Here is a 26533-nt window from a genome sequence, read left to right as displayed (position 1 = left end):
TCAAGTTGTATGTTTTAATTTATAGTTTTTACCAATAAAAAGATTAGTTACAAAAAAAGAATCTCTATACAAAATCAGGATTTCTTTTCCCTTTCACAGAGAGAATCCACTATCATGTCTTGCCTTGCCAAAGCAAATCTCAAATAGCTTGCATAGCAAAAATTATTCTGAGACAAAAATTCATAAGATTATCAGCTTCTTAAATTTGCTTGAAAGGAAAAATGTAGTGAACACTTGGCCTTGAAGAATTCTAAACAATACTTGGAACCTTCAGAAAGACTCTTGCTCTTGGGCATTTGAGCTGCTGAGAGGGCGTGCAGGAAACTAGCTCACTTACCATGAGATTCTTCTTACACAGAGACACACACACACACACACACACACACACACACACACACACACGAGTCTCCACTCCTGCTTGGTGGGTGCTAGGGCGACATAATAGGAAGAAGGGCTTTTAAAATTTCACAAGTAAATTTTATTGTGGCCACAGGTCAACAGCAGAACACGTGACAGCTGGGGTTCATATTCTCCCCGTCTCCTGGGTTATCATATAAATTAAATATGGAGAGGTACACGCAAACAAACCTCATGAAAACCGAGGAGCTGTTTTCAAATCGCCATTTCCTAGAATAACACACATCACTGCTTCAGAGTGGGGCAAAAAGCCAGCCTACTAGTGCACAGTGCTTCCTGTACAGAACCACAGGGCCAATGTTCAGAGCCTTTTTAGTTGGCTGGGAGTATGGCAGCCACTCAGCACTGCTCCTAGCAGTTCACTTTCAGAATAAAAATATAAAACAAGAAAACTGTGGGAAACATCATAGCCTTCAAAATAAAAAACTATTTGGTGACAAGCCTAGCTCTGATGGAAAAAGCCCACCTTGGCAGGGGGGCGGGAGGGAAGACTTGTGGGTATTGAAGTTGGTCTGATGTACCTTCATGACTCAAAATAAAAAAGCCCTTCAAATACAGATGAGTCTAAAGCCATTACAACCCAGAATTATGGGATTCACTTAGATGTGCTTATAACACCTCCTGAAATAAGATCTACATACAAGGAGCTGCACCCTCCTCACAACTAACTGAAGCATATGGCCATGGGGGTGTAGATGGGGGGCTGGTTTACACCCCCCCCGGGAAAAAAAGACAACTTAAATAGAGTTTAAAGTTCTCCCCTCCACTCTACTCAATAAACACATACCCAGAATGAGAACAAAGTAGGATCAATGACCAGGTGCCTTTCCACGAGGCCTCCCTGTGGCCAATATGAGCTGGAATTTTCTAGCACAATGCAAATTCACTACTCTGGGTACACACAGCGCCCTACACAGTTGCCTGCCCTGGGTTAAACCCAGACTCTATGAAAGGTGCAACTCCACTAGAGTTTTGATCACTTAACTTAGGATAAGTTAAGCAATGACTCTCATGCCTCATTAATACCGATCTGGAGTCCTCACTGACTCAGCAGTGCTTTTTTTTTTTTTAACCAAAATAGCTGGTGAGGTGGCAAACGGTGACAACTGACAGCAGGTCATGGCAATTCCAAAGGCCAAGGAAGCTCTTCGTCCACTGCTCTGGCTTCTGCCCTAGGGTTACAGTTCTGCCACTGTGAAACGTTGTCAACAGGTCTCTGTGGCCAAGCCGTGGCAAAGGTCAATAAATAAAGAGCTGGTCAGAGGCAGAACCATTTTCCGGGCAGACTCCTCTAGCTGGGAATAGGGGGTGACGGGGGGGAGGAAGGAGACATGTGTGCGAGGAAGAGGTAAGAGCCCCGTGGACGGGGTCTGGTGACCCAATGCCAGACACCCAGCTTGCTGCCGGCAGAGCCGGACCTGCCAAAACCCATCACTCAGATGGAAAAGGAAAAAAAGACATCAAAAAATAATACTACTAATAATGGTAATACGGCCAGTTCTGAAATTTGCACAGTTGATAATTTGTTCTTCTTAGCAGTAAGGACTTGAATGAGAATCATGAAACTCGAGGAACACTCTTTTTTTTTTTCCAGGATTTAAAAAACTGTTGTCTTGTTCTGAAAGACTACATTCAGTGTGGGTCAGATCCAACAGCATCAGCTAGAACTCAGTGGTGAAGGTCACCCCGAGCTGGGAGGAAACGTCATCTGAGTGGAAAGGCTGGTGGGCAGGCCAGAGGCCGCTCCTTCACTGATCCCCGAGCCGAAAGCCCTGGCCCCAGTTGTGCCGACCGCCTCCGCCGTTCTGATCGGCTGCTCGCCTCATGCTAGCTGGGGGCACACCAAACCCCGACACCCCTCCTCTTCTGCTGGGTAGCCAACGGTACCTGGAGCACAGTGGACGAGACACAAAATGAGAGAAAACCACAAAGTCATTTCCACGGAGTTGTCCATCCTTATCTCCCTGCCCGGGGCTCCCGTGGCATCTGTCTCATCGAATTACGTTTATCTGTGGCCACGGAGAGGCTGAGGACAATGTCTCATTTAACTCTGTCTGATGGCTCAGCAGGTAAGGAATTCACCTGCAATGCAGGAGCCACAGATTCGATCCCTGGGTTGGGAAGATCCCCTGGAGGAGGAAATGGCAACCCCCTCCAGTATTCTTGCCTGGAAAATCCCATGGACAGAGGTGGGCTACAATCCAAAGTCCTGGTGGACTCCATGCCCTGACCACAGAAGGCACTCGCTATTTATGATTTTTTTAACTAAGGTTTCACACTAACATCACACTCTAATTTTTTTTTCCTGATTACAAAAGCAATTTATGTGGGAACAGTTAAGTATGGAAACAAAAACATTAACACCCATAAGCCCAGCAACCAGAACCATCTATATAGCATTTTGGTTTATATAAACATGTAGCTAGCTTGCTCAAAGGACCCTAAGTAAATTCAGTTCCAAGGACAAATCCGCAACCACGGCATCTCCATGATGCAACTGGATTCTTCGCGTCCATCGAGGGACAGTGGAGAAGGCGGCTTTCTGTCTTGGAGTTTGGGCGTGTTTTCAAGTTCATTCACTGTGTGTCCTCCAACTGCATTCTTTCCATCTCATTGATGGTGGGAAAGCTGAGGCCCAAAAAGGTTAGCTGATTTCCCAACTTACAAATTAATAATTCAGAGTCACAGAACAGCTAAGAAAATGTAAACCCAGGACTCTATGTTCTCAGTAGTTTTTCCAACTGTTTCCCTTCCTTGATTATTAGTCAGCTGAGCATCTATTTTCACCTGCTCCACTTATCAGACCTGATGGCTTGATCTCTGCCTTGACGCACAGAGACTGTGACCTGATGTCCCGTTTTAAACCCCTCATGGCACCAAGGGCTTCCCTGGTGGCTCAGATGGCAAAGCGTCTGCCTGCAATGTGGGACCCAGGTTTAATCCCTGGGTGGGGAAGCTCCCCTGGAGAAGGGAATGGCAACCCACTCCAGTACTCTTGCCTGGAAAATTCCATGGACTGAGGAGACTGGTAGGCTACAATCCATGGGGTTGCAAAGAGTTGGACACAACTGAGTGACTTCACTTTCACTTGGCACCAAAAACAAACCACGAGGGGTGACTTGCCCACAGCAGGAAGCCTGAGGAGCTCAACTTTATCATAAGGCATTTCCCTCACACTGGGTACTGCTTGTTTAAAAATGCATCTCATCTTCACAACTGCCACAACAGGTACTATTATTACCCCATTTTATAGATGGGAAAACGGAGGCAGAATTGAGTCGAGCTCTTCTGAAGTGACAGGCAAGGATTCAAACCCAGGCAGCCTGACTCTGGAGCTCACACCCCACCCCACAGCATACAGAGTGCTTGATTCAGATGACAGCAGTTAGTGACCAAAGTCCTCATATCTTTACACATCAACCCTGTTAGCTGCATGCTCCCTCTCCAGAAAGACAATTAAACCCCTTGTAAAAACAAAAACAACAGAAGAGGCTCTACCTTTTTTTTTGGCCACATCTCTCAGCATGTGGGGTCTTAGTTCCCCAACCAGGGACCAAAGCTCTGCCGCCTGCAGCACCAGTGCGTTTTCTTAACCACTGGGCTGCTAGGGAGGCCCCGGTCTACTTTTCTAAGCAGAAGGCAAAAGACTGACACATCTTGCTGCTGCTGCTGCTGCTGCTGCTAAGTCGCTTCAGTCGTGTCCAACTCTGTGTGACCCCATAGACGGCAGCCCACCAGGCTCCACCGTCCCTGGGATTCTCCCGGCAAGAATTCTGGAGTGGGTTGCCATTTCCTTCTCCAATGCATGCAAATGGAAAGTGAAAGTGAAGTCACCGAGTCGTGTCCAACTCTCAGCGACCCCATGGACTGCCTTAGAATTCTGTAATTCACATCTTCCCTTTTCAGCAAATTCAGTTTGATCATTAAATCAACATGTATTTCCAAGCACTGGTTTCCCAACATTCATAATGTTCTGGCACAAATAACATTCCTCCAAAGTATATAATAAATTGGAAGACTTAAAAAAGGCAACACCAGGGCTGTCTTGCTTTGCTTCTGACTCTGAGACAATATGGAAGCCATCGCCACTGCTTAAACAGATAGTGAAATTAAATGCAAGTAATTAGTATAAAAAGATACCCAATTATACATAATCAACAAAGATTTATGATAATTTCAAAGCAGTTACTGCTTCTGTAAGGAGCTACATTTTGTCATCTGATCTTTATGCAAAATTTCACAGAAGGGCTTCCACCAACAGGGAAAGCTCATGAGGAAGGCAGGCTCCAGTGGGCTGTTGGTTTTGCCACTAGAATCTCATACATGTTGTTGCCCACAACTGAGAAATGTCTCCAAGCCATTAAATCAGAATATGGCCGTTTAAAGTAAAATAACTCTTGGCTGCCCCCTAAAGCAACAAGTTTTGTTTTGTTTTTTTAAAATGATGCATCTGCCATCAGACTTGATAAACCTAGATTAAAAATCCAAGCCTGCTGTAATTGTGTCCTTTGATAATTAGAAAACAGATTGGTCATCAGTTTTTTTTTTTAGCCTGAAGGCAACTCAAGACTCAGACGGTAAACAAGTTTCTTTTCATGCTCTTAATGAAGGGGGGAAGAAAAAAAACGAAGAAAAAGACACACATACACAACAATAGTGTACTTCTCTGTATATTTCACAATGAAGGACTTTCAAATACCTTCCTCTAGCCTATGAAAGTGAGGACAGGGGGAGGCACTCAAGTTTTACTGGCCTCATTGGCCCCTTGGAAGAATGGCAAACTGCAGAACATTAAAATGAGCAAGATGTGAAAAGGGGTTTTTTTGCTTTTTTTTTTTTAAGCTTTTAAGTGCAAGCTATCACCACATATGCTCAACCAGAGATCAGGAGTGACTGTCAGGCCGGCTGCGACACCAGATGGTGATTTTACTGGTCCCTTCTCCAACAGCCATTTGCTTCCCTGACAAGATGGTCACGCTGCTTACACACTTAAGTGTGTCAGCATCTCTGAGTGGGTGGGAGTGTGCATCAGAATCCCGCCCCCGCCTCCCCGCCCCAACTTCAGGCTGAGAGAGCTTATATTTACTGAGTACCTACTACTGTGCTGGTGAGGGTGAACCCCACTTCGGCCATCCTGTGAGACGGGGCCACCCCTCAACTCACAGACTCAAAAGAAAGTTGGGGGGAATTTACTCAGGCACTTTCCCAGTATCCAAACTGGTCGATGAGGGGAATGGGACTCCAACCCAAGTCTGCCTCCAAACCAAAGCTGGGCCCTCAGCCTTCTCCCTAAGCACACCCTGCAAACACAACAGGAAGCAAGACACAACCCTCCAGTCTTGTCGTTTTAACGCTGCAAAATCCTTTAAACATTCTAGTCTATGATACTAAATATAAAAGTGCTTTAAACTGCTAACCGATGAACCTACTTACCCTCTGACGCCTTCCTCAGCTGAAATCTTGGGTAAAACTGGCACCTCTGCCCCCCTGGCCCCCCGATGCTCACACTGGAGCCACTCAGGAGCGCCCCGCCCGCTCGACAGAGCCCACAGCTCCCTGTTCTTCTCCTGGAGCCTGGATTCAGGCTCTTGTGTCCTTGACTGTAAGACACCACAGAGGTTACTCTGGAAAGCTGACCTTCACCTTGCAATCCTAAAATAAACACAGCCCTTCTCGAGTTTTCCCATGGCTGACATACAGGCCATTTCGGGGTTTTATAGATAGAAGCCTCCAGGAGAAGAGCGGACCTCAGCTTAGAGTGACCAAGTCCATCAGACAAAGAGGGAACTCCTACCCCTCATGGAGTCTTTATTGGGAGGCAGACGACCATAGGGACTGTCAAACGAGAGGGGGTAGAAGCACTTACAAAAACTGAGGCGTGGATAGAAAATTCCTCCCTCCCAAGTCCATGGGGTATCTGAACATGAGGAAGAAATAAAGATGTCCGACAAGATTTCCAATTAGCTCGTTGATGACCCTGCAAACAGAGAGCCAGGTGAGTTTTAAGACATTCAAGCAGTAAAGTGAGCCGCAGCAAGTTTTAGCTAATAGCAGAGGGAAGAGATCCCTCGAGGCAGCTATTTCTGGTCCCTGGGAGTCTGCGACAGCTCAACAGTGAGCCCTTGTACAGTCTGAGGGGCGCGCACATTCTGAATGAGAAGAAAATCCAGTCCTCTTGAACCAATGGTGTCTGGGCTCTTCAAGGCCAGCTGCCTCTCTGACATCTCTTTCAAGCCCCAGCCCATTCTCAAAACATTGTTTTTGCTACTTTCCTGCGTCAGGAAGCGGTGGGGGTTAGTTGTAAGCTTCTGAACGCTTTCAGTCACAAACACCATATTTGCAAAACAGGGCTATATTTGAAGGCTGGCAAGAGAGAGTCACAGGAGCAAGGAAGAATGAAAAATGTCTGCTCCTCCTGTTCCTGGAGCCACAGATCACACCTCCCTCGCCTCTTGTGTCCTCAACTGCAGGACACCAGAGAGATCACTCTGGAAAGCTGACCTTCACCTTGTAAACCTAAAATAAACATGGCCCTTCTTCAGTTTTCCCATGGCTGACATACCGGCCACTTCAAGGTTTTACAGACCCACTCCCACGGTTACATATCCTTCTCTGTCTCCACCTGCAACATCATTCCTGTTAGGGACCGATCATGTCTACAGCTGCTCCCAGACCAAAGCCCAGGACTTGCTCTGCTCTAAACAGAGTCTGTTTACCCAACTCATTCCCTTCTGCCTAGGGCTACACAGCAGAAGTCAGAACCCCATAGGGCAAAGACATCATCAGGTTAAGAAGTAGTACTATCAAAATCTGTTTTAAAACATTAAAAATATTTTGAAGTGTAAGAAATAGGAGTTCTTAGAAGAGCTGCATCTTGAAATCCTCCTTCCGAAATTATGAATGGATCCTTTCAAGGTTTTCCTAAGCCTCGGGTCTAATTCCAGACTAGAAATTTGACCCCGTTTGGCCCAAACTTTCGTACTATCAAATCACTGACAAAACTTCCCATCTGAGAATCTGTGCATTCTTATCACTGGTGAACAGTTTCCAAGGCATTTTGGAAATGCCTTAAAAATAAAAACATGAATTTTATGCACAGAGGAGACAGCTCAGATAAAATTAGGTCTATACTTGCTCAATCTGGACAGTGAATCCAGAAATAAATATTTATTCGAAAACACATATATGGAAGCTATCCTATGACAACAAACTAACAGCAACAAAAAACCATTCAGTGTTAACTGTGCTTAAAGCCCTGCAATTTTAATCAATCACATCCAAATGAGATTATTTCAAAAGCGTCATCAATGCTGAGAATCTTCGAAGTATTATAAAGATTAGGGAAAGAACATAAAGAATAATGGAAGTCTTCCAAGGGTTAATTTGAAATTAAATAAATCTACTATCACTTACGAGCCTCCAATGATATAGTTGAATCCAAGGATAACCCAGGGTAAATAACAAGCCTAGGAGAGAATATACAGAAACATGAATAACTATACCTGCAGAGCATACAGTTGCCAGGGGGCTAAACTGGGGAAGGTTGTCCTGACAAGGGTTTTTATACATCCTTTGGAAAGTCACTGCAAAAATTCCTTAGCTCAATCTAGCATCACTCCTAGTATACTTGAAACTTTCCATCTAAAATTATACTTATTCATATGTTAGCAACTGGAGGGACAGTACTTTGCTCATGGTTTTCAGATGTAATACAGGACCTGTTGAATTATAACAAACAGCTTTAGAAAGTAGACAAATGGCCTGTGGATGCTAATAAAAAAAATGGTCCATAATAAGAAGGAAGGCTCCAGCCAGCAAATTGTCACCAATCAACTATAAAACAGCTCATTGTTTTGGGTTCTCCTTTTACATATTTCACGGTTACTTTGAATTCTTATCAAATTATACATCAGTATCTTGAACTAATACTCTCCCAAATAAGACAGCTCTCTAGATGCATTCAACATTTGAGCCCCTGTGAAAATTTTATAAACAGCAAACCTCAATGAAGTAGGGTTGGGAGACCAGAAGGGGGAGCTCTCACATCCTGTTTCATCAGCTGAGCCCAACAGGAAGAAAACAGACTTCTTTCCTTATAAGGATTCAGCCAATGAAAAGCTTTGTTTATCACAGCCCTGCTGACTTCCTTTTCCTCTCTATAGAAGCACTCTCCTACCACCGGGTGCAGGGACCAGGATGTGGCTTGCCATGGCTATAGAAGCTCTCTACCGGTCGCCAGTAAACTCGTCTGGGCTGGAGATATATCTGGCAGCCTATTTACTTGAGGTTAACACCCCTTAACAGAGTCAAGACATTATGCTGCTGCTGCTGCTGCTAAGTCACTTCAGTTGTGTCCAACTCTGTGCGACCCCATAGACGGTGGCCCACCAGGCTCCCCCATCCCTGGGATTCTCTAGGCAAGAATACTGGAGTGGGTTGCCATTTCCTTCTCCAATGCATGAAACTGAAAAGTGAAAGTGAAGTAGCTCAGTCGTGTCCGACTCTTAGCGACCCCATGGACTGCAGCCCACCAGGCTCCTCTGTCCATGGGATTTTCCAGGCAAGAGTACTGGAGTGGGGTGCCGTTAAGAGCTAAAGGAGTTACAAAAATATCACAAACTGGGAAAAAAAGGGTTACATATCAATAACTTGAAGGCAGAATGTGGTCAGGACTGTAAGAAGAACACAAAATATTTCAGAAGCCCAAAGGCAAGACCAATTCCAGGCAGGAGAGGAAGAAATATGTTCAGTCCCAACTCAGATTAAGAATGGGCAGGATTTACACAAGGAAGAAAATCAAAACGATGTTACAGGTGGAAAATTGTGAGGGGAGGCACAAAGGGAAGTGTTGGAGGGTGGGGGGCAAAAAACCAATCTGTTTCAGCTTAAGTGTAAAATACCTAACAGGGGAATGATAAGAAGAGATTTTTAAAGGGAGGGCTCCATCTGAGTATCCTTCCTTCCCTCCCTCTACCACACTCACATCCATGAGATCACTCAGGACACACGCCTGAGGGGCCTGAGGTCCAGCGGGAGTGAGGTCAGCAAAGGAGGTGGGATTGACTAAAGAAACCCAGGGGAGCTGAGGAGGGGAGAAGGGGCCTGCCAATGGTTTACTGCTCTGCAGCGACCTCTGCCGGACATGTCAGAAAGTACACCTCTGGGCGGAAGAGCAAGATTTTTTTCCAACTAGGTTAGAGTACCTTAAATCGTGTTCCAAACCAAAATGACACAATCATGTCTCGATTCAGCTGGGCCCAGACATAAAGCACTGACATGATCAGAGGAATCATCAGCAACTGCAACAAAAGAAGCAAACATGAAAAGATAAGGCTAAAAACAGAGGCTTAGCGTGAATCTATCTTTTTTTTGTTTTTAACTTCTCTCCTCCAAATAAATTCTCACATGGCTATTCAAAATGCAGAAAAGAAATTCAACTCACCACAATTATAAATTGGCCCTTTTACTTAAACATGCAATGCATGCTTTAAAATCCTCTAATAAAATACAATTACATTATTTGGGATAGATTCAGAAATACCAGGGTCAAGTTCTGTTAACTTGAAAAAAGTATGCAAAAAGCTTTACTTTTGGTGTATTCTCAATTTTAAAAAAATACACATCCATGTATATGCACATTTCTGGAAAGAAACCAGAAATGAGCAAGGAAAGTAATGATTTAAGTGACTCACGTTAGAATCTTCAAAATACCGTGTAATTAATGTAATGTAATGCAATTGAAACTTCTTTCAAAGTTTAAACTTCTGTCGAAGGCCATTAACAGTAAATCTGAAACATATGAAAGGGCAAACAGTTTCAAGGGACACTTACCTGCATATCCATTGCTAAGCCAGTAATCTTGGTTCGTCAAGTTAAAGATCAGACACAAATACATCATTCCACACCTAATAAAAGTTCATTTCATTCCAGTTTCCGGAAGAAAAAACACTTCTCTATAGTTCAGGTTGCTTAAAACACCCGAGAACACAAAGGTATCTAATCACCGTCACTGTGAGCACGTTATTAGACTTTCCAATGATGAAGAAACTAGAAATTAACTGCTTTGGCCCATGATTCAGTTTGGTCGCCTGTGTCCTCTGCGCTTTGCCACTGCAATTAGCAGATGGAGGGGCCTGTGCCCCCTGAAAGAGCTAATGCTTCTACAGTCATTCAGCGCTCCCCAGCACAGGTGAAGTCCAAAACAAGCTTTTTCTCTTCCCTTAAAGGAGGGGAAAGGGCGTGCAAAATGCCACACTTTTCGGGCTCTTGGTCAGGTTTCAGTGGACGCTGAGCCCCAGAGCCATTCTGAGCTCACCAACTCTGCACCGGGCTGGAGCTGACAAGCCCCTTCTGCCGCACTCACCACCTGGGAAGGTCCGCAAGCCGCAAGGCTGCTGACAACCGCGGCTGACACACAGAGAGCAGAGAGGCCCGCAGGGCCCTCACAGAGGGACTGAATTACCAGACGGCACTGAAGTCAGGAAAGGATGCTGGCTGCAAATTAGGTTTCTGATAAGGACCGCAGCTTTCAAAAGCTGTCTCACGGCACGGAATCTCTTTGTGCTGCAGTCAGCAAGCTGGCACACCCAAGAACACAGAGAACTGGGGACAAGAAGAGGGGACGGTAATAAAACTCAACCAAATGTGGAAAAGCCCCACAAAGACAACAGCGAGAGAAGGCATCGCTCTGGGGCTATGTGACTTACAACCGCTACTGGAAAGAACTTTAACGATTCTTAATTATTAACTACAGTAAATACAGATGCAAATGACTACCACTGGAAACGTTCTACAGATTACTGCCTGTTTCCCCAAACCTGAAAAAAAAGAAAACAAAACTGGTTATTTCTGGCCCCAAATAACAGATGAAAGGATACCACAATGCAAATCCAGTTGAAGAGGAGCATGAATAAATAGTCTGCTGGCCTCCCATCAAAAGCTCCTGGAAACAAAAATAAAGTCAAATGTCATGGTTCGGAATTTCAGAACAAAGAAACTTCAATGTTGAGAAATACTTCAAAAAACTATGGAGGAAGCAAAAACATGAGAATATTTTTAAATCACTCCTCGGAAGCAAAAGAACATTTTTTTAAAACCTAAAACCACGTCTGCAGTAAAGCCCTGAAGTAAAGTCACCGGGGTATTAAGGCTAATCTGTGCCCTCTTGACTGAATTCCAGTCCGTTACATGCTCTGCTTGACTGGCAGGGGCCAGGAGAGATCCAAAGGGAGGACAGTCAGGTCACGGCTACTGCGAAGCCCCTCACAGTCTGCTTGCTGGACTTTCCTTCTCAGCTCTCATCACGAGATGGAGGCGCATTTGTGATTGCCTGGTTCATCCCTTCTTCACGCATTTGCCCATAAGCTCTGTCAGGAGGAATCACGTCCATACTGCCTACAGCTGTGACTCCTCCCCACGAGGCTGTACTTACACACACACACGCTACCTCTCGGTCCGGCACTGGGCTTACTGAGACGACTCAGTCTCCATCTTCCAGGAGCTCACACTCTAGCAAAGGACAACGATGCTGGGGAGTGGGGAGTAGCGGAAAGTCACGCCTTTCCGCAGCCTTGATTCTTCCTCCTCCTCCCCCAAGTGAGGGAGGAGGAGAAGACCTATACCCCTTTTTATAGACGAGGAAGTACAGCTACCTGACCAAAGCCGCCTGGCTTTTAGAAGCAGAGTGAAGTCTAACCACTAGTTAAGGGTTCTTTCCACTACACCACGTCCTAGGCTCTGTCTTATTACTGGGCTGAAAAATGGACATTAGCCCGCTTTCCCTTCTGAGGATGGTCCTCGCACCTCCCGCTGGCAGACTAGGAGAGGGGCAGAGGAAAGAATCGAAAGAGGCCAAGGTCCCTCTATCTCGGCCACTTCCCCTCCCCTCCACACCCCATCACAATGACATGATACAGAGTCCATTTTTTAAAAATAACCCTAACAAGCTAAAAAAAATACAAGAAACTAGTGAACACAACAGAAGAGAAGCAGACTCGCCGAGGCAGAGGACAAACTGGCGGCCACTAGTTGTGGGGGCAACACGGAGCTGAGGGGCAGGAGGCACACACTTCTAGGTGCAAAACAGGCTCGAGGGGGCACTGCGCAACATGGGAAATGCAGCCAATACTTTCTAATAACTGTAAATGGAAACCAGCCGTTAAAACCTACAATTTTTTAATTAAACAATAAATTCGAGCTTCCCTTGTGATCCAACAGTAAGGAATCTGGCCTGCCACCGCAGGGGACACTGGTTAGATCCCTGGTCTGGGAAGATCCCACGTGCCGTGGGGCAACTAAGCCTGTGCCACAACCACTGAGCCCACATGCTCTAGGCCCGTGGACCGCCACAAGAGAAGCCACCGCAATGAGAAGTCCCTGCGCCACAACGATGTTGCCCCTGCTCGCCGCAACTAGAGGAAGCCCAAACGCAGTTACGAGTACTCACCGCAGCCAATAAACAGACAAAAATAAAGTAACAATAACAACCTAACAAGTATCAGAAAGGCAGAAAGAAAATCTACCTAAAAGAAACTTGATTTCAGGCAAAAGTCGCTTCTCTTTTCCTTATCCACCTCCCACCCCACCTCAAAGGCACACTCTAGCCACGGTTTGAAGGATGCTTAATGGGAGGGAATCAGGATGATGTATCAGAGCTGAAACTCTTCACAAAATCTCTAAATTCTAGAAACAGCTGTGCTTCTTTTGCTGTGGTTTTGGCTTTGTGATTTCTAAGGATTCTTTAGATTGAATATTTAAAATACTGTAATTACATAAACTACAGTACTGTATTATTTGGCAAGCTTGCAACTGGAAATTTACAAATTAACTGGTCCTCAAATTGCAGTCTTCTAGTTTCACATCAGAATCCTTATAAACCAGCCAACAACTGCTAGATACTTAAAATAGCCAAGCAGGAAAAGATGCAGGTGGCAAGCATTTTGTCACACTGTTATCCTGAAACCGTATGGTGGAAGGCAGACGGGGGTCAGTAAACTGGGTTCCAGTCCTAGCTGTGCTTCTCAAACGGCTCTGTACCACCTCTCCAGACCACTGTTTCCTTGTCTGTGAATCGAAAGGGTTAAATCGAAAGCTCTCAAAAGTTCCTCTCTACATGAATGCTTGTACAGCATTATTCATAACTGCAAAGAAGAGAAAACAAGTCAAATGTCCATCAACTTATGAATGGAACAACAAAATGCGGTAAATCCATACAACAGCATCGTAACTTGACAATAAGAAGAAATGAAGAGGGACTTCCCCTCGTGGTCTAGAGAAGACTGAACTCCCAATTAAGACTCTGCACTCCCAATGCAGGGAGCTCCAGTTCCATCCCTGGTTGGAGAACCAGATCCCACATGGCACAACTAAAGATCTCGAATGCTGCAACTAAGACCCAGTATAGCCAGGTAAATATTTTTTCTTAATAATTTTTTAAAATTAAAAAGAAGGAATGAAGTGCTAATCATAAATACTACATGGAAGAACCTTGAAAACACCATGTTAAGTGAAAGAAGCCAGTCGTACAAGAGACTGCAGATTATATGATTCCATTTACCAGAAAAGAGGCAGAACACAGGTGAGTGGTTGCCTGAGGGCTGCACCAAGGTCAGGGGAAATGAGACTGAATAGAAACGGGGACAGCTACAGTGATGAAATGTTCTAAAATGGATTACAGCAATGACTGCACAGCTCTGTGAATATCCACTGAGTTATACACCTTAAATGGGTGGAACCGTATGGTATACGAATTATAGACCCATAAAGTTGTTTTTAAAAATGCCTCTCAGGGGACCTCCCTGGTGGTCTAGTGGTTGAGAATTTGCCTTCCAATTCGAGGGACATGGGTTCGATTCCTGGTCAGGGAACTAAGATCTTACATGCTGTGGGGCAACTAAGTCCACGTTCCACAGCTCAGACCCAACACAGCCAAAATAAATAAGTATTTTTTTTTAATGCCTCTAAGGACTTCCCGGGCAATCCAGTGGTTAAGACTCCACACTTCCAATGCAGGGGACCCGGGTTCAGTCCCTGGTTGGGGGACTAAGATCCCACATGCCACGCAGTGTGGCAAAAAATAAATAAATCCTAGCTGTATATTTTTTAAAAGTTGAGTGTTTCCTCATGACTGATTTATGTCTGCTGCTACTGCTAAGTCGCTTCAGTCGTGTCCAACTCTGTACGAACCCATAGACGGCAGCCCACCAGGCTCCCCCGTCCCTGGGATTCCCCAGTCAAGAACACTGGAGTGGGTTGCCATTTCCTTCTCCAATGCGTGAAAGTGAAGTCGCTCAGTCGTGTCCGACTCTTAGCAACCCCATGGACTGCAGCCTACCAGGCTCCTCCGTCCATGGGATTTTCCAGGCAAGAGTACTGGAGTGGGTTTCCATTGCCTTCTCTGATTTATGTCAATGTATGGCAAAAATCACAATATTATAAAGTAATTAGCCTCCAATTAAAGTAAACAAATTAATTTTTTTTTTAAGTTGAGTGTTTCACTTACAGAGATGAAGTCTAGGCTTTTACTTGCAATAAAGCAGTGTTTTTCAAGACCAATTTAGGAGATGTATACACTTCAGCCCAACTGTGCCTTAAAAAACAGGGATTGCCATGTGACAGAAATGAAGGAGATGTCACGATAAGTGAGAGGTATACCACCTCACCACACAGGATATGAACAAAATGTGGAAACTTCTGCCCTCGTATCTCTGTCACCTATAAAATGGTGACGCTGCCGCTGACACCCCACGATGCTCCTGTGGGGATTAAAAATCAAACAATCTAAGTGCCTTGTAGAGTCCTGGCACAGTTAATACTTATTGAACGTTTACATCATTATGCCATTTCTTTTTTTTTTTTTTTTTGGCCATACTGTGTGGCTTGTGGGATCTTAGTTCCCTGATCAGGGATTGAACCTGGGCCCCTGGCAATGAAAGTGCTCACTCCTCACCACTGGATCACCAGGGAAGTCCTGAGTCATTTCTTTATACATGCTAACTGCCCTCAAAATTCCTCCACTACATGAATACACGGATTAGCAAAACAGACAAAAACAACACTTAAACAAACCAGGGATGACTTACCTGTTTCGAGTCGAGTAGAGTACTGATATAAGAAGTACAAATTGACCAAATAAAGAAATCCAGTGCCTGGGCCCACAGGGAAGTAAAAGGTGGCAGTGATTGGCCTCCAAATCTGTCCAGACCAAAACAAAACACAGCTGTTAGTTTCTCTATGCTGAGGTGTTTTTTTTTATCTTTTAACAAAATTAACCCTTGCAAAACATTCTCCTCAGTGATAAGAGCTATCACCAATATAATTTAAGAAAACAACTGAAGAAAAGTTTTATCAGCTACAGTCCCATCAACCTGCAAGTCCATGGAGTTAAGATGGCATCATTTAACAAACAATAAATACTTCTAGACAAACTGAAAACAGTCAATAAACACAAGTATATGGCTAATCCTTACTAGGATCAGGCTTACAGCTATGCCTATCACAAATGAATTACAGGGCACTTCCCTGGTGGTCCAGCAGTTAAGAATCTGCGCTTCCACTGAAGGGGGTGTGGATCCAATCCCTGGTTGGGGGAACTAAGATCCCAAATGTGAGCTGCATGCTAAGAGCTTCAGTCATGTCCGATAATTGTGACCCCCTGGACTGCAGCCCACCAGGCTCTTCTGTCCATGGGATTCTCCAGGCAAAAATACTGGAGTGGGGTGCCATGCCCTTCTCCAGGGGATCTACCCAACCCAGCGTCTCTCACATCTCCTGCATTAATTAGCAGGCGGGGTTCTTTACCACTCACGCCACCAGAAGCCCAAGATTCCGAATACTGGGCCAAAAATAAATAAATAAAAATTTTAAAACTGAATTACAGTGTCAGGACTTCCCTGGTGGCCCAGTGGGTAAGACCCCAAGCTCTCAATGCAGTCCAAGTACTCAACTCTGAGTGAGAGTTGCTCAGTCATGTCCAACTCTTTGCGACCCCATGGACTACACAGTCCATGGAATCCTCCAGGCCAGAATACTAGAGCAGATAGCCTTTCCCTTCTCCAGCCTTTCCCAGTTCTCCTGCATTGCAGGCAGATTCTTTACTAGCTGAGCCACAAGGAAAGCCCAAGAATACTGGAGTGGGTAGCCTACCCTTTCTCTAGCAGATCTTCCCAACCCAGGAATCAAACCAGGGTCTCTTGCATTGCAGGCAGATTCATTACCAACTGAGCTATCAGGGAAGCCTGTAAATAACATTTTGTATCTTATTCTTGTCTAATTTACTGGCTAACACCTCCAGAACATCAAACAGTAGTGGTTGAAGATGGCAGCCTTCCCAGATTTTTGGAAAAGCCATCATAACGCTGGCTTTTGGCCTGACAGCTGCGTGTCTTACTGCATGTGTATGAAAGCTGGGGTCCCTACATCAAGGAGGTCTCAATAATGGGGAACCTGTTCAAAGAAGCAAGAGTGGGCACAAGGAAGGGAACTTTGGTCTCAGAAAAATGAGTACAAACTCTCAAAGAACTGCGAGAGTACAATAAATGTATGGGTACGGCTAATAATCTGGGTGTGGCTAGAACAGAGGGCATTTGTCATGGGGCCTGCCCAGGCATGGCTGTCAGGTCACATTCTCCAAGTACAGGACTGTAACCCTCTGAGCTTCATTCCCAGTGGGGGAAAATGCACTTTTCATACCGTGAAAAGTCACTTTCCAGCAACCCTGTGCTTAAACCAGTAAAACAACACAGGTTAAAATTCATTTGGGTTTGTTCACAATTTTATCACAGAAACAGAACAGTCAGACGGAAAGAGCCCTGGAAATTATTTGAAAAGACAAGAGCTCTCAGCCACGGCTTACATGTTATCACTCTTCTGCCGCAGTTTCCATAAAGGAGGAATGACATCCTCACTGGTTTTATCCATTTTGGTGAATGGTTTAAAAAAAATAATAATGTGCTATTATGTTCATGCGCACTCAAGAGGTGGATTTTATAGATGAGGCAACAGGATGAAAAAAGGTTAAGCAATAGCTAATAATTGGTAGAGCTTAGAAAAGTTTGTCCCAGACAGCCAGACTCTGGAGTTTATGACACTAAGCCCCTATTTTTACAACGCCTCTCACAAGTGACATCATTATTATAAGGTCTAATTAAAACTGGTAAAAATTTTCAGTACTACTATACTGCTTGTAGAATCCTCAAATGAACTGAGAGCAAGCCCACAAATTCACACTCTCTGCTTCAGAAAAACACTGGGGGTAAAAGGCCAAAAGCAAGTGAGCTGTGGCCTTGGCTCTTAGGAACCCGTGGGGCCTTGGAAATGTCTCGACCTTTGAGTCTGCATCTTCATCTACCCTGTGACATTTGTCTTTGACTCTCTTCTTCCTTGACTCAGATTTTGTCAAAGCTTGCAATTAAGAAAGTAGATGAAAAAAGTGCTTTACCAACAACAAAAAAAAAGTGTGGGTGTACTATCATTACAATATCTTTTAAAAGACACGTGCTGACCTGGTTTTTACAAATTCCCATTTTAATCTACCCCCACATTCTTCTACGTTACTCGAGGCCTGATTTTGGAAAAGACACCTCCAGGTTTTCTTGACTACATTTTTCATTAACACTGACGACACGACACTATTTTTAGCCACTGTATGCACCTGTGCCTTGGAAATCAGCAACTGTCAAAATACTGCACTTTTTCCCCCAGTTCATTAAGCTTACCCTTGAGTTATACTTGCTCTCACTGACCTAAGGGACTTGGAATTATCTTTGTATTATTTTAAAATTATAATATGAAAACACCAGGAGATAGTTCATCATTTCAGGACACAATGTAATATATTTTTGAAATCCCCATTGAACAACGTAGCCAACTAAACGCTCTCCTCTCCTCTAATGGGTATGGAGACAGTCAGTATAAGGAAATGGCTTTATTTTCAGGGCTAGGAGTGGTAAAGGCACTTTTTCGACCCTAGAAAGCCTGCACTGATCCCCTGATCCCTAAGACGCAGCCAGAGGCAGTGCAAAGGGCATGGGATTTACAGGCAAGCATCTTATTTTAACTCCGTGGAAACCCCAAGGCAGGAAGCATCACCACTCACCTTTTCAAGAGGAAAGCTAGACCCCTCATTAGAGTTGAGGTATCATGCCCAGAGTTCCTCACTTAATGAAGGCAAGAAACCCACGTGTTCCCTGGCACAGAGGCCTTCAAAGAAACACCAGACACTGTTCATCAGCGTAAGCTACTGGTCCAGCGACTTCTGATGAGTGTTTAGTTCAACTACCCTTGAATGAAAATCTCCCAAACAATGTGCCAACATGCTACTGAAAACATTACAAATGCCATCCAGAGCCTAGGGTAGTTTTGTTTGTTTGTTTGCTTGTTTTTACTATCAGAAACAAAAAACTGTCTGCAACAGTAAGGACTGGTTGATTTGGAGTTAAAACAAAAATTCTACTTGGGTCATCAAGTAAGCAAGAAAGAAGAGCACCAAAGGGCCAAATGCTGGTATTAGCAAACTCCAGCGTTTCCTTTTTTTGGGCAGGGGGAGGCGGGGGAAAGGGGATGGGGAAGGGAACACTAGACAGGCAAGAAAAACAAATGAAAGGCGCTCAATTTCAATTGTGGACTTTAAACTAGCTATAGGGGTCATCAATTTTACTCCTAGGTATACACGAATACTTATGTTCACCAAGAAGTGCCCACTGTTCATCCTAGCCAAAGCCAGAAATCCCCCCAAAACCCTGTTACCAGAAGAAAGGGTAAATAAACGGTGGTGTGTTCACACAAGGGAACAATACAAGAATGAGCAGTCTGTAAGCACGCACAACAATGTGGGTGACTCTCAAACTGCTGAGAAGAGGCTAGACACACAAAAATAAATATTTATGTAATTTCATTTATGGACAAGTTAAGAAAAAACCATCTACAGTATCAAAAGTCAAGACAGTAGTTACCCCTGGAGATGAGAGAGACCAGAAGGGAGCAGTAGGAAGGTTTTGGGGGATGCTGGCAATATTCCGCGTCTTAATCTGGTTTCTAGCTGCAAGGCAATTATTTTACATATATATATATGAAAGGGAAAGTCGCTCAGTTGTGTCCGACTCTTTGCGACCCCATGGACTATACAGTCCATGGAATTCTCTCGGCCAGAATACTGGAGTGGGTAGCCTTTCCCTTCTCCAGGGAATCTTCCCAACCCAGGGAATGAATCCAGGTCTCCCACATTGCAGGCAGATTTTTTTTTACCAGCTGAGCCACCAGGGAAGCCCGTATATACACGTATATCCTGCCTGTATACTGTAACCCAACAAAAAGTTTTATAATGGAGCTGTGAGCTAATGGGTAACCTTAGGTACAGACCATGGCAGAACCGTGTAATGTGGAGAGCACTGCAAAGGAAAGATTTAAAAACTGTACATACCAGAACACTTGCCACTAAAGTTCTAAATCCAAACCCTGAAGCTACTTCTATGTTCAGCCCCCAGACCAAGTTCATTCCCCTCCCAGTTGTGTGTCTATATAATGCTTCCCCAACAAACTCAGGTGTCAATCTGCTAGGCTTGCTGTCATCAGGCGAAATGCAATATTGTGAGCAAAAGCCTGGCAAATATGCCACCAGGCCCGAACACCGACTTGGCTGGTGCCAGTTCTTATTATTCCTGGAAACAAATTAAGAAAAATTGAGAGTTGGTATCTTCTCATTTCCAGTCAGGATGCTTTTAACAGGACCAAAAGAACAGGAAAATAACTCAGCATTACACAGTTACATTTCAATTACAGATTAAAATTAGAATATTACTGCTCAAGGAGAGAAGGCAGCAAAGGCAGGAATTGGCTAATAAATAAAAATAGGCACTATTTTTTAATCGATTATCCACCAGAGTATTTACTGGGCACTTCACAAACATTTTTCCATGTTTTTATATAAGAGAGGCATGAAGTAGATAACATTTTTCCTCGAATTGAAGATAATCATTTTTGTTTCCAAAATTAGGATATGCCTTATAATCAATACATTTCATTTAGTGTAATTTGTACTTTCCTACTCTTCCAAAAAATATTAGAGGAGCATGTCATAATCATTGGAGTGACCACAGAGTTAACTTATAAATTATCCCCACTTTCAGTGAAGAGAGGGCTTCCCTGGTGGCTCAGACAGTAGAGAATCTGCGTGCAATGTGGGAGACCCAGGTTCGATTCCTGGGTCGGGAAGATCCCCTGGAGAAGGAAATGGCAATCTACTCCAGAATTCTTGCCTGGGGAATCCTGGCAAGGATATCCTGGCAATTCCCTTGCCACCAGGATTCCAGGATGCTGGTGGGCTATATAATCCATGGGGGGTCACAGAGTCAGACACAACTGAGACTAACACACTTTCAGTGAAGAAACCGATACTCAGAAAGGACAAACAGCTTTCCTGGGGGCATGCCACTAGCAAGGGGGCTGAGCCAGGCCTGGGGACCATGACTCAACTGCTGGAAATCCACAGTCTTTCTACCCTCACAGAGAAGGAACAATAATTTGCTATGCTTGGTTAGAAAGAAATCACACTCAAAAATGTTTTGTTAAACACTTCACTCTGTATTTTGGTAGATATGCAAAGGAGTTAAAAGAACTATCTGAAACTCACCAAAATAGAAACTGAAACGGCAGCTGTCTATCAACTGGGATAACACTGACCTCAGGATGACTGTGGGAGTTCAACGAGGTACACTATGAAGAAGCCAACACAGATGTAAGGAGGTGATGTTATTTTGCCCAAAGAAATGAAACATCCCCGTGCAGGGAGCCCTGAGAGACATTTCAGAAACCACAAGGGCAGGAGCAAATTGCCGTCTCTCTTCCAGTTAATCAGGGACCAATGTGGAGCCGTTTCATCCCTGTGGACTAGCTGATTGCTGGGTGTGAGACGTGAAGGATGAATAACTGTGGACAACAGTACAGTGAGCCTTAACACACACCTATGCCTTTCCACCCACCCAGACTGAGAAACCAACGTCACAAGTGCCAGAGCTCCAAACCAACAAGCTTCTCACAGGAAACCCATGGATAAGGAAGAGCAGCCTTTCTCACTTCCAACATGACTTCTCAATTTTAAATCGACCATCCCCAAGTTGTTCAAAGATGCAGCTTTTAAAGAAAAAAATGAGCCTCTTGCAGAAAGCACATCACACACTGTTTGCCTCCATCCATCAGTCTCTCAGATGTGGTTTTTCCTTCAACTGCTTCAGCTGAAATGAGCTCCACCAGGCGGGTCTGAAAGCTAAACTTGTTCAGAAAGAGCAGGTGTCAGAGCAGCAGAAAGAAAGGACAGATACTGGTCTCTCCACACCTGGGCAGTCAGCACACGGTCCTGCCTCCTGCCAACAGCTTCCCCCGCTTCTCAGGATAACAAGCGCACAAGAAATAACCCGAGGAAGGTGGGAAAACTATGCAAAGTGTGACATGAATGATGACCTTTCTGATCAGTTCACCGTTTTTAACATTATACACCTGGAATCTACTAGAGGGCTTCCCAGATGGCGCTAGTGGTAAAGAACCCATCTACCAACGCAGAAGAGGAGCCTGGTGGGCTACAGTCCATGCAAAGAGTCGGACACAACTGAAGGGACTTGGCACAGTCTGTTAGAAAGACTTGCTTTTCCTAAGCTGACTACAGAAGTAACCAAGGTTTTGCAAGGAGAGCCGAAGAGCCAGTTTTGACTAGGCCCTTCTCATTTATGCCCATTTACTATTTATGATCATTTATGACCGCTGCACATTACCTAACATGCCGCTGGGCACAAAGTGCACAGCATTCACCCAGGCAACAAACATTTCACCAAAACAAATAGAAAAGAATATGCAATTCTGGCTGCACACTCAGATCATCCTCTAATACCCAACTGCCTTACTGAACTTCACCCAGATGCCTACAGGATCTTTAGACTTACTATGGCCAGAATATAACTCTTTATCATACCCTCCTCCACCCCCAAAACTCGGCCTCCCTAAACATTCCCAATCTCAGAAAAGGGCTCCACCAGCGACTCAGTTGCTCCTGTGAAAACAGTGACCTCTTCGAGACCTGCTTCTTCACCCATTCACCCTTTGCATCCATGAGGCTGCAATCTTGCCCACTCCAACTCCAAACCTATCCACTTCTATCTCTGAGACACCCTGATCCAAATCACCATCTTTCTTGCATTCTAACTTGACTTACCTCGCTGGTCCCATTACCTAGCCCTCCCTTGCCACCATTCACAACACCAAGTCCATCCCACAGAGTTGTTTAGTCGCTAAGTTGTGTCTGACTCTCTTGTGACCCCAGGGACTATAGCCTGCGAGGCTCCTTTGTCCATGGGATTTTCCTGGCAAGAATACTGGAGTGGGATGCCACTTCCTTCTCCAGGCAATTTTCCTGATGCAGGGATCGAATCCTGCATTGCAGGCAGATTCTTTACTGTTGAGCCACCAGGGCCTCCCCTCACCCCATAAAGAGTAGCCAAGAGAATATTTCAGTCAAAAGGCTCTAAAGGCTCTGCCTTTCTAGTGCCTTCAAATTAAAGTTCAACCACAAAGCCCCAGCCTACTTTTCCATCTTTGCTTTATTGTACTTACCCCCGGCTATCTCTCTGTCCTCCCTACTAATCCTCATCCCTCCCACTGACTCTGCACTAACCATTCAGTCTTCTTCCTGATTCTAATTCCTGCCTCTAAGTCTTTCACTTATTCTTTCTTCTTCTTGCAAAGATTGTCTCCAGAGCCACATCTTCCCAAAACTGGCTCATCTTTCAGATTTCAGTTCAAATATACTCTCTGACGCCTTTCTAGAATACTCTATCAAAGTCACCATCGCATGCCTCTCTTATTTTCTTCCTGTTCACTGTTGTACCCCTAGTGCCCAGCACTGGTTCCATGCATTCAACCAATAAGTAAGCACTTGCTATGTGCCAAACACGGATCCAGGTAACAGACTGGTACACAAGACAAGCGGTGCTTGTGGAGTTTTATTCTCTGAAGGGAAGCAGGCTGACGGACACCAAGGGGTGATATGCAGCAAGAAAAACTATCAGGAAGGGAGACAGACTGAAGGAGAGGCACTGTTTTAGGGCAATCATAAATGCCAATAAGGTGGCATTTGGGCAGAGTTGAAGGAGGTAAAGAGGTAAACTATGTTTACCGTACTCAAGCAGAGAAACATCATGTGCAAATGTCCTGAGGAGGGATGGCGTTAGGTGCTGAAGAAACAGGAAAGATCCCACTGTGGAACCTAATGTACAAGGTGAAGAGTAGGAGGAGATGCGCTCAGAGAGGCAGTAGGAAGCCTTGCAGGCCAAAAGACTTGAACTTTACTCAATCAGTTGAGAAGACATTAAAAGGATCTGGGCAGAAGACTGACAGGACATGGATTTATGTTTTAAAAGGATCACTCTAACTGTCTGGAGTTAAGACTGAAAGGAACCAGGCTGGTATGAAAATGGCTTGCAACAGAGAATAAAAAGGGACTGCATTCTGGATATTTGTCTAAAGTAAACAGAATTTGCTAACAGACTGGGATGTGAGAGAAGTCAAAGATGACTCCATGACTATTAGCTTGAGCTCCTATAAAAATGGAGTTGCTATTTACTCCTAGGGGAAAGGGTACAGTGCTGGACACATTAAGTGTGTGATGTCTGTTAGTCATCTAAGTAGTCATTTCAAGTATATGGTTGGGCGTACAAGTCTGGAACTGAGACAGATCTGGACTGAAAGTAGGTATATTTGTATTTGAGAAACTTCAGCTTGTAGAAATGACTTAAAGCCATGAACTAAACGCGATCACCCGCAGCTAGGGAGAATACAGAAAAGAGGGCCTGGGGTACACCACAGTATTTAAAGATCAGGAAGATGAGGAACCAGCAAAGAAAACTAAGAAATAGCCAGCGAAGAGAGAGAAGACAAGACAGCGTTACCCACAGTCCAAAAAATGTGTTGAAATTAATGTCAGATCTTAGTATCCGACCTGCACTGATTAAAGATTTAAATCACAGAATCCGGTGAATAAAGATAAACCTCCAGAAAACTAATATTCGCTTACTAGGAATATTACCCTGGACTGTTTCCTTAATGCTTAAAAAAAAAAAATCCATTTCTGGAGCAATTTACTCTTTACTCGGTCCTTCATAAATTCAACTACGACCTGCCAGATACTAAGGACTTGGGAGACACACAAACAGACTCACTCTTTGCACCTCAGACTTTCAAATCACTCCTGCTGGGAAGAAACTTCATTAACATAAAAAGAACTCGGCTGGTGGTTGAGCAAGGCGACGTCCACATGCCACCCACGTGGATGGCAGAGCGAGGTCGGAGGGCAGGTGCTCCAGGTGGCCCCAGCCTGCCATTCACTGGCGTCCCACAGATCGACAACTTATCAGTCTTACCTTCCCAGTGGCGCCTTCTCGGAGCCCAGAGGGCGGGGAGCACAATCTTAACAGGACAAAATCAGTCCCTTCCCACCGGGCCAAACCCTGGAGCCTCCGTGTCTCCAGCAATCCAGGCCCACGCTCGGACGCTTTGGCAAAGCAGTCCACCCGTCAGTCCACCCGACTCCCGGACCAAAGGACCCCGCCCTAAACCGCGGGAGCCTCTGCACTACAAATCCCATCAGGCACCGCGCGTCCGCAACCGGCCAGTCTACGCTCCGCCGCGGCGGGGCCACTTGGGGTCTGTAGGCGCCACTTGCCCCGTCGTCGGTCAGTACCTGAAAGCGATAGAGGAAGGCTTCGGGCCAGAGGAAGAAATAGGCCGGGCTGATGAGACCGAGTTTGCCGACTAAGGGCACCGCGACGGTGGCGGCGAACCAATAGCGCGTGATGGTCGGGATGCTCCTAAACCAGTCCCCGATGTCCGACATCTTCGCCTCTTTGGTGGCCGGGATGCGCGCAGCCGCCCGACTCCCCGTCCCGGCCCCCTCACGACGCGGCCTACTCTGCGAGTGGAAAATGTCCAGGCGGAAGCCGCCCCAGCCCCCGGTGCAGAAGGCGGGGACCGGCGGACGTGGCGCCACCGAATTCGGACCAGCAAGGGAGAGCTCGGCGGCGAAACTTCCCCTTCCGGCGGCCGCCGACGAAGTTGACCAGAAGCCCCGCCGCTTAAAGGGCAAGCATACTTTTTCACCACTGGGTAGAAGCTTGGCGTCTCGGAGGCGGGGCGGAGAGGGGCGGGGCCGGGCCGGGCCGACAACACGACTGGTGGGGAACAGTGGTTGCCAGCAGCAACGACAAATATTCCGGCCAATGGCGAGACTGAACGCCCTCTACCTAGTCCTGCGGATTTATAATCCAGGTGGGTCTACTTGGCTAGTATTTAAAGGAGAAGGAGGAGATTAAACTACCACGTAGCTGCTCATTGGTTCATTGTTTGGGACAAAAGTTTGTTGAGGGCTTGCTAAGTGCCAAATAGGGTTCTAAACCCTGGAGGTGATGCAATAATCAGAGCTGTTGTACCTTCTCCCCTGGAGCTTACATACTAACCAAGATAGGGAGATAATGAGCAAATAATTGAATAAGATAATTGCAAGCGAGTGATAAGAAAAATAAGGAAAATAAATTAGGATATTGGGGGCTAGAGTGGCAGGGCCGGAGTGCAGAAGTGTGGGGAGAGATGGCCACTTTTAAAATATTTTTTTTCAGATTTTATTAAGTTTTGGTCGCACTCTGCAGCATATACGATCTTAGTTTCCCAACCAAGGACTGAACCTGAACCTCCTGAAATGAAAGACTGAGTCTTAACCACTGGACAACTGGAGAAGTTCCTGAGAGATGGCCACTCTAGATGAAAATAGTCAAAGAGAACTTGCAGGAGGTGACCCTTGAGCTGAGCCCCGCCCCCCCAAGCAAAACTCTGAGGAGTTTTCCAGGCAGAGAAAATAGCCAGTTTGCACACACATAAAAATGTTCCCTGCCATGTCAGTAAACAAAGAATGTTGACTTCCATTTCAGTAAACAGTGACTATTGCCTGCCATCAAGCCATCAGCCACTGCAGCACCCAGATAGTGGGCGCCCAGGAGGAAAGCAGGATACTGGCTCTAAATAGTTAAGATGCATACCTAAGGTATAATTTCAATGAGCCAGATTCTTGCATCTTCCCGTAAAT

At 45.2% G+C, this 26533-nt stretch overlaps 2 protein-coding genes across 5 annotated transcripts in view; one reads left to right on the top strand and one right to left on the bottom strand.

The window, feature by feature from the left end:
• On the bottom strand, positions 1-25511 carry DERL1 (derlin 1). Of its 2 annotated transcripts, none has more exons than XM_004011662.5 (8): positions 25139-25511; positions 15498-15609; positions 11295-11359; positions 10249-10275; positions 9621-9716; positions 7831-7883; positions 6284-6394; positions 1-2304 (listed from the first exon to the last, which is right to left on the bottom strand). In XM_004011662.5, exons 1-8 carry the CDS (start codon positions 25289-25291, stop codon positions 2166-2168), a joined length of 756 nt encoding a protein of 251 aa, XP_004011711.1. In that variant the 5' UTR covers positions 25292-25511; the 3' UTR covers positions 1-2165. The 2 variants fall into 2 exon arrangements, with proteins under 2 accessions (XP_004011711.1, XP_027828731.1); XM_027972930.3 differs by lacking the exon at positions 25139-25511 and adding an exon at positions 24819-24994.
• Positions 25095-26533, top strand: part of TBC1D31 (TBC1 domain family member 31) — an 80628-nt gene continuing 79189 nt past the window's right edge. For all 3 annotated transcript variants that reach the window (XM_060393691.1, XM_060393689.1, XM_060393687.1), the window contains exon 1: positions 25095-25722. The gene's annotated coding sequence lies outside the window, so the exon portion shown is untranslated. The remainder of the gene's footprint in view (positions 25723-26533) is intronic.

The sequence above is a fragment of the Ovis aries genome, chromosome 9 (genome assembly GCF_016772045.2).
Source record: "Ovis aries strain OAR_USU_Benz2616 breed Rambouillet chromosome 9, ARS-UI_Ramb_v3.0, whole genome shotgun sequence".
In the NCBI taxonomy this organism is placed as follows: domain Eukaryota; kingdom Metazoa; phylum Chordata; class Mammalia; order Artiodactyla; family Bovidae; genus Ovis; species Ovis aries.
Note: the sequence above shows the minus strand (reverse complement) of the source record. Positions and strands in the feature narration are given on the sequence as shown.

Excerpts from the sequence above, each read along its gene's own strand:
- DERL1 (XM_004011662.5), bottom strand. The coding sequence starts at position 25,291 with ATGTCGGACATCGGGGACTGGTTTAGGAGCATCCCGACCATCACGCGC. Across the intron at positions 15,610-25,138 it reads CCTTCCTCTATCGCTTTCAG|ATTTGGAGGCCAATCACTGC; the intron begins GTACTGACCGAC and ends TGGTCTGGACAG. Across the intron at positions 2,305-6,283 it reads CTATCCACGCCTCAGTTTTT|GTACCGTTGGCTACCCAGCA; the intron begins GTAAGTGCTTCT and ends ACTGTGCTCCAG.